This window comes from Nannospalax galili, unplaced genomic scaffold (genome assembly GCF_000622305.1).
Source record: "Nannospalax galili isolate Female #2095 unplaced genomic scaffold, S.galili_v1.0 scaffold881, whole genome shotgun sequence".
Classification (NCBI taxonomy): domain Eukaryota; kingdom Metazoa; phylum Chordata; class Mammalia; order Rodentia; family Spalacidae; genus Nannospalax; species Nannospalax galili.
This window is the reverse complement of record NW_008344709.1, coordinates 387,875-395,958: the sequence shown is the minus strand read 5'-3', so window position 1 is coordinate 395,958 and position 8,084 is coordinate 387,875. Positions and strand designations below refer to the sequence as shown.

At 37.7% G+C, this 8,084-nt stretch overlaps 1 protein-coding gene across 1 annotated transcript; it reads right to left on the bottom strand.

Annotated features, from left to right (window-relative positions):
• LOC103740359 (olfactory receptor 145-like) lies at positions 1–947 on the bottom strand. The gene has a single exon (XM_008840938.2). It carries the CDS (start codon positions 931–933, stop codon positions 1–3), a length of 933 nt encoding a protein of 310 aa, XP_008839160.1. The 5' UTR covers positions 934–947.
• Between the last annotated feature and the right edge of the window lie 7,137 nt (positions 948–8,084).

The window sequence follows — 8,084 nt, the reverse complement described above, 5'->3', positions numbered from 1 at the left end:
TCAAAACTTCTTTCTACTCAGGGTTTTTCTCAAAGCAACTTTAACATCTTTGTTTCTCAGGCTGTAGATTAACGGGTTCATCATGGGAACCACAATGTTATAAAAGACAGAAGATACTTTTCCTTCATCTAAAGATCCAGCCGAGGAGGGTTTGAGATACATGAATGCACATGATCCAAAGAACAACGAAACAGCAATTATGTGGGAACTGCAGGTGCTGAAGGCTTTGGACCTGCCCTGGTTGGATCTTATTTTGAGGATACTGGAGAGGATGAAACCATATGAGATAAAGATGATAATAGTGGGCATGGTGATGTCTTTTCCTCCAACAATGAAAATCTCTATCTCATTGACATAGGTGCTGGTACAAGAGAGCTGCATCAAAGGGAGGAGATCACAGAAATAGTGGTTGATGATGTTTTTATCACAGAAGGTCAGTCTCAGGATACAGCCAGTGTGGATCACGGCACCAGAAAATCCCATGAAGTATGAACCAAGCATAAGATAGGAACATACTTTAGGTGACATGGCAACATTATACAAAAGCGGATTGCAGATAGCCACATAGCGGTCATAGGACATTGCTGTCAGAACATAACATTCCGAAATGACAAAAAAACAAAAGAAATAGAGTTGAGTCATACATCCCTCATAACCAATAATGTTCTTTCTTAGTATGAAGTTCATCAGCATTTTGGGTGTAACCACAGAAGAATAACAGAGATCTATGAATGATAAATTAAAGAGGAAAAAGTACATTGGGGTGTGAAGGTGAGAATTCAGGACAATTAGAATGATCAAGGACAAATTTCCTAATGCAGTTATCATATACATTACTAGGAAAAGTAAGAATAGAGGTATTTGTAGATCAGGCTGCTCCGTTAACCCCAAGAGAATGAATTCAGTTACCAAAGAGCCATTTGCCAGGGACATCTTCTTTGAGAGATTCTGTGGAAACAGGTGAAAAAAACTGAAAATAAAGTGTCACAGAGAACTTAAATCTGTATGTTTTCCCATACATGTGAGGGATATTCTGGGACTGTCTGCAGATGACCCATGTGAATCCACAGAGCAAGACTTTCATGCTCCCGTGCTAAGTGATGTATCGTCCCCACATTAGAAACCTAAAGGTAAATATAGTAAAGACAATCACCAATAGCATACAGAGCTAAGAAGATTCTACATGATTATCAGAAAAATCAAAAAGAGAAGTGGGCAGGACCAGTACAGAACTTATTCCCTCTTTTTTTATCTAGACATTTCTTTATTGTTTTAATAATCCCAGATGCAGGAAGAACCAACCTGGTGTTGACCTCATATCTATGTTGAACTTTGAAGGACTGGGACGATGAAAACTGCTGCAAAGCCAAAAGTAATGAGTCTAAGAATGTTTAAGAAATTGCCTATGTCCAAGGAAATCTTTCAAGTGTAGAAGAATCTAAAATCTGCCCGCGAAAAGGCAGGTTTCTAATTAACACAGTGCAATCTGTGTCTACCGACTGAACATTTTCTGCCCCCTATTCCAAGACATTTTCCTGGGAATTTCATTTGAATCTTAGGAGTCCATAAAGTCAGTGGTTGGGGGGAAGGCACATCTTGGGTACCTGGACTTCAGTTCTGCCTAAAGCTGTTATGCAGGCATACAAACGAAGATACCTACAGGGAATTACTGCATGACCTTTTAATAATACACTCTGAAGGAGTGATATTCAGACAAGCAAAGGGCAGAATGTTATCTGCTGGAGTCAATGGGAAAAAAAATAAGGAGATACTAGTCAAAGGGCAAGATGACCCAATATGAGACATTATTCAGTTCCAGAGTTCTGATATTAACCATGATAGAAATACCTAGCAATGTTTTGTTTGCTCATGAAATTTTGAACAGAGTACATCTTAAAATTATCTTCTCACATTTTGCATGCACATCCAAACATAACAAAAGCAAGCCTATGTAGATTGAAGACACATGTGAATTTGCCTCATTCTAGGGATTTCCCAATGAACAAATTGTTCAAAACAAGTGTCATAGCTAATATATACTACTAAAAATTATTTTTATTATATGCAATTTGTATATTTATGGGGCACTATGTGCACATCAGTGCAGGTGCCCACAGAAGTCAGAGACACTGGATAAACCGGAGCCATAGTTATAAGCAGTTTTTAGCTCCTAGAAATGGAAGCTGGGAACAGAACTTGGGTCTCTACAAGAAGAGTATACAAATGTACTCTTAACTGCTGACAACTCTCCTGCTCTAATATTATTTTTTTATTTTAGATTTAACTTAATAAAGATCTAAGATATAAGTAAGATATTAGTGCAGATTTCCAAACTTACCATATTTCAGAGAAAACAAAATGTTCCTTTCTTTTCATTTTTTGCCCCTTCCAGAATGGCAGTATCAGGCTTCGTGGTTTCTTAGTTTCTAAGAGGTGCAACCAAAATTAATTTTTCACACTCCCTGGAAATCTTTCTGAACCACTGGTCACAGTTTATAATTGATATGTCTTCTTCTCTGAAGCAGTAGAGCAAAAATAAACAGATTTCCCTCTTTTCACAATTGCCAGCGGATGAGACATCAGAAGCCTTTACATATTTTATTAGCATACTTCATTTGACTATCAGTAAGGCTGAACTTTTCTCAGTCTTTTTCCAGTTAACAGCTATCACTTACATAAAGGGAATGAGGTGACTGCATTTACATGCTTGACCAGGATGTGCCTTATGATCCTTAGGGACTCAATATTTTGCTCAAGTTTGACTTTCTCTTTGGGAATTGTACATCTTCCGTGCTTGAGACAAAATTTAACACCGATCCCCCAATCACCTTCATCTCTTAAGGGAAAACTATTGCTTTGGGTTTTTTGCTTGTTTTTTTATTGTTGTTTTATTTTTGTTTGTTTGTTTGTTTTTTGTTTTTTGTTTTGTTTCTCCACACCTTAAATGACAGTGTTCCAGTCTCTCTCTGGCCCTCTTTTTATTTAATTTAAATTGCTTTTTTTTAAAGGAATTTAGTAAGACATTTACTTATGATATCTCCTGGGATTTCTCCAAATAAACTTTTAGAAATTACATTTCTTACTGTCTTTTTTTATTTTTAATGAACTATATTAAACCATAGCATTCACCTCTGCTCCTGGGCAAGTGCTATAGCATTAAGCCGCATCCCCAGCCTTCCAAAGTCACTTGTAATAATAAGAATGGGGGATATGTATTTAGATGAACAAGTTACTAAAGATCTTTGTATATCAGGTTCAGCTTTGTAAAACTGGGATGATAAAAATCATGTTTTTATCAGGTTATTATTGTGATTAAATGAAAAGAGATATGAAATTTTTTTACAAAAACTTTATTGAGAATTTCATACATGCATATAAGGTGTTCTGAATCAAATCCATGCCCACTACCTCCGCTCCAACACCTCCCATATCTCCCCATCACTTTTTTCTTTTTCTTTTCTTTTTTTCTCCTTTCATTTATTTTTATGGTAGAAATTACATTTCTTACTGTCTTTTTTTATTTTTAATGAACTATATTAAACCATAGCATTCACCTCTGCTCCTGGGCAAGTGCTATAGCATTAAGCCGCATCCCCAGCCTTCCAAAGTAGGTTCCCTTTTCTCAGGAGCATGAGAAGTCCTTGGGATCCTGTTGGTGAGGGGGCAGGGCTATCTGAACCTTAACACCCACCATGATGGATTTACATTCTCTAACTGTGAGTCAAGATGAATATTTTCTCTTTCAATTTGCTTTTTTAAAAAAAAAAAACTTTTACAAAAACTTTATTGAGAATTTCAAACATGCATATAAGGTGTTTTGATGAAATCCATGCCCACTCCCTCCCCTCCAACATCTCCCACATCTCCCCATCACTTTTTTCTTTTTCTTTTCTTTTTTTCTCCTTTCATTTATTTATTGTCATATCTCCTATTCACAATTCAAGGGCTTTCTTTTCCCCTTAGAGATAAGAGTTATGCAATTTGGGAATCTTTTAGATAGACCCACTGAAGGGGTACTCCAATTGCCTCACCCTGCTTCCCTGTTCAGCATGGAAGAAGCCAGAGCGGTCTGTGTCCTGATTCCCTATTGGCAATTTGGGTAACTCCTTCAGAGGATGATTTGATAAGAATAGGAGGTAGGAATTGGCTAGGCAGTTAGGTTGAAAAGACCCCAAAGAAAAGTAGCCAGTTTCTCGGCTAGGAGTCACAATGTCTTTGGACCTCTTAGTAACATACTCTGTTCTAAAGCCCCCCCATCTTCCCACCAGGCCCCATGTACTCCACCATATGTGTTAAGTCTTATCCAGTCAAGCATTTGTACCCAGATGTCCTTCAGTGTCAATTCGTTCACTGGAATCTAGTCAGCTCATCTAGAGATCACAAGTAAAGCATACTCTCCCTCACCCAGCAGCAATCAGTCTCTAATAGTTCTCAATCTAGGGCTGACCCACCACCCATTTCTCTCCTCCCTTCTGGGCCCTTGTTTAAGTGAGTTAGCATGAGTCCTGTGCTCCATGCCACCATTGCCACAAGTTCACATGTGCAAGCTTCCAGTGACCTGGAAAGTCTCTGCTTCCCTGTGTTCATGAACCAGTCCTGGCTTTTATAATCTTCCCAGTTCTTGAATTTAGAGAAGAGTTATATCCATATTATATTTATCATTAATTGAAAAATACTAAGAATAATGTGTATTTAAACTAAAAGTAAATAATAGATTATATCTGCCACATAGACACTGATTTCAGGAACGAGTACTTGATACAGATAAACAAGACTGCATCAAATAGAGTCTTGGCCACAGCAGAGAAATATCTAGCAGCATGAGGAAACCTAGTAAACATGGGGCAGTATCAGTCAGGCGTTCATTCAACAGGATATCAGTATCCAGAATGTATGAAGAACTCAGGTACGTTAATAACCAAAAGAACAAATTTGATCATTAAACGAGCAAAAAAGAACTAAACACTTTTCAACAGAAGTGCCAGTGGCCAACACATAAACACACTTCACACAATTTAACATCTTTAGCCATCAGAAAATCCAATCAAAACTATATTGATATTCCATCTCACTGGACTCAGGATGGATTTTATGAAGACAATACTATCGAAAGAATACCAAATAAAGGCAAAATTGTGATGAAAAGGAACACATGTTCACTGCGGTTGGGAAAGTAATCAAGTCACTGTGGAAAACAAGCACGGAAAATCATAAAATAGCTACCATGTAACTGGCTACTATACATCTAAAAATATCAAGCATAATATACGTCATAGATAGGGACATACCCATGACTTTCATACCATTATTCATTATAACAAATCCTGGAGTTAGTACAGTTCCCCATAAATGGACGAATGACTAAAAATTGTGGTGTATATGCAAAATGGAGAATTTAGAGTAAAGAAAATGAAAATCATTTCTTCTACAGAAAAATGCATAGAACTGAAAATTGTCATGTTAAAAGGCATGAGTAAGCATCATAAAGGAAATACATGTTTTATGATGATTTAAAAGGACATAAAACTTTTGGATATCTACTGAAGAATAAGGTAACAAGGGGGTGAGGAAGAGGAAGGCTATGGGGGAATTTAAAGGAGACTAATTTGATCAAAATGCTAAACAGGAATACATTTAAATATTACAATGAAATATATTTTATATAATTAATATTCATTATTCAAATATTTAAAAGAAAGCAAGTTTAAAGATAAAGAAATGATACTGATTGAAACAAACATGTAGTAGAACACTTGGGCAGGACAAATGTAACTGAGCAAAAATCAGAGATTGAAAGATAGCACTTAAATTATTCAAACAGGAAAAATAATGGGATGAGAGAGCTAGCCAGATGACTCAGTAGGAACGAGGGCATATCTGCGGATCTGAGTTCAATCTTCAGAGTCCATACTTGGGAAGGTGAGAGCTGATTCATGCAGACTGTCTGCTAGCCTCCACAAGATCACCATGACGTGTGCACCCCACACACACATACACACTAACTAAATGAATAAATAATAAAGTAATGAAAATTCTGTTTTAATAATGTATGTAATAAAGTGACCTCAGGTTTATGCAGCAGGAGTTCTCCAAAATGAAGAGGTGACCAGCAGGGCAGAGGCCAATTTAAAGAATAAAATTCTAAATAATTCCCTGTTCAGTGGAAGAGATGGTAACAGCCAAGTACAGCAAGAGAAGACATCTCAATTATTTTCACATCAAAAAGTTCAACAGGACACATAATAAGCTAAACACACACACACACACACACACACACACACACACACACGAGAGAGAGAAAGAGACAGAGACAGAGACAGAGAGAGACACAGAGAGATATTAACAGATTCTGAAACATCCAGAAATAAAAAAAAACCTATTCAATTATAGAGGACTCCTTACATAACACTTGTCACTAATATTACTTCTGGAGGGGTATAAACAACATCTCCTCCTCCCTTGGTCCCAAAGCCAAACTGGAAACCAGTGAGTTTATTGGGTTTACAATGGGTAAGGGTTCACTTATAGTGTGGGTGTTCACTTATACTGTGGTTGCTCACCGTCCCCTGAAAAGGCTTAACTGGAAAGTCTTCATCTAAGCATGGATGGTGACTTCTGCACAGCTGCATGAAATGGAATGAGAGACTCCCCTCGGCTTCTTCTGTCTGTATACACTTAGACCCTCCCCACAGAATATGTGCAAATAGGGCATACTGATTGGTAGGGCTATGAATGACTTTCCCTACCCCACCTTCTTTGAGACACATAACAGTCAAATAGCTTAGACGCAGTTACGCTAGGTAAGCTGGTGCAACCAAGCTTGGGAAAATGGTGGCTGGCCTTTGTCAGAGAATGCTCCTATGCAACACCCTAAACAGATTGCTAGGCAAAGACAGAAGGCCTGGGAAGAGACCCATGGAATATCTAAAATGTTGAGGAGGTTAACTCATGCTAAACACCTTTGAAAAAGTCATTTGGAAACCTGTGTGTGTGTGTGTGTGTGTGTGTGTGTGTGTGTATGTGTGTATCTTAAATGGAGTCACCTGTATAATGGGGGAAACACCACTCCTGGATATCATAGGCTATCAAATATAAAGCCATGCCAGAAAAAGGGTACTTCTTTTTGAGTTGTAGGTCACTGGAGTCCCATAGACCCCCAAACATTATAGGCTATTGCCACTGCTCCTGGATACCCCTAAGAACTTGGATGGTAAGATCTTCTTATTGCTGAAGACAAAACGTAGTTAAATCATGGGTCTTGGGAATCAAGTGAGTACTGACTTGAAGCTTCATTCCTACTAGATAGTTTCCATAGTGCTGGAAGGTGCTATTCACACTTCCATTAAAGAAAAGTGTCATCAATGTTGCCCAGCTGTAAACACTAAGAGTTATAGTAAATACTGGCCTGGCAGGATATGCCCACTGATGCAATTGTGGAATTAATGTTAGAGAGAAACCAACAGCTTTCTAATTGGGCCTAAGACCCACTGCACAAGATGGAAACTGGGTCTGCCACCATTACCAGAGCCAGGAACTTGTGGCTACAAAGGCCATAGGTCCTAGGATAGAAAGTACTAGTGTTAGTCTGCTAAATATATATAGTTTTTAAACTAACTACTCATGCCTTATTATCCCCATAGATTAGTGCAGTTCTCAACACCCTCATCAGAAAAACTACTTTCTGCAGTAGATGGCACTTAACACAAATACCCACAAATGATCACCCTGCAGAGCACAAGTGACTGAAGAGTGCTCAACCCCAAAGAAGTTATGTGTTCTATATCTGTCCTTCAAAGGCTTAGTAATCATTGATGAAGATGGAGCAGAAAAATCGTAAGAGTCAAAACTGGTACTTGACTATTATGAGGCCAGGTTAGGCTATGAATATATTCACTCATTCCAAGTTAAACAGTAAGGCTCTAAACATGATCAATGAAGGATACTTGCTGTATTTTTTGATTTCAGTATTTTGTTCTTACTCATGTTCTTGGGTACTTTTATTCACAAAATGGTTTTCCATATTTCAGTGATTATTAAAAATAGGTAAGTTGTATATAAACATTGGCAAAATTTAAATAAAAACA

Excerpts from the sequence above, each read along its gene's own strand:
- LOC103740359 (XM_008840938.2), bottom strand. The coding sequence starts at position 933 with ATGTCCCTGGCAAATGGCTCTTTGGTAACTGAATTCATTCTCTTGGGG.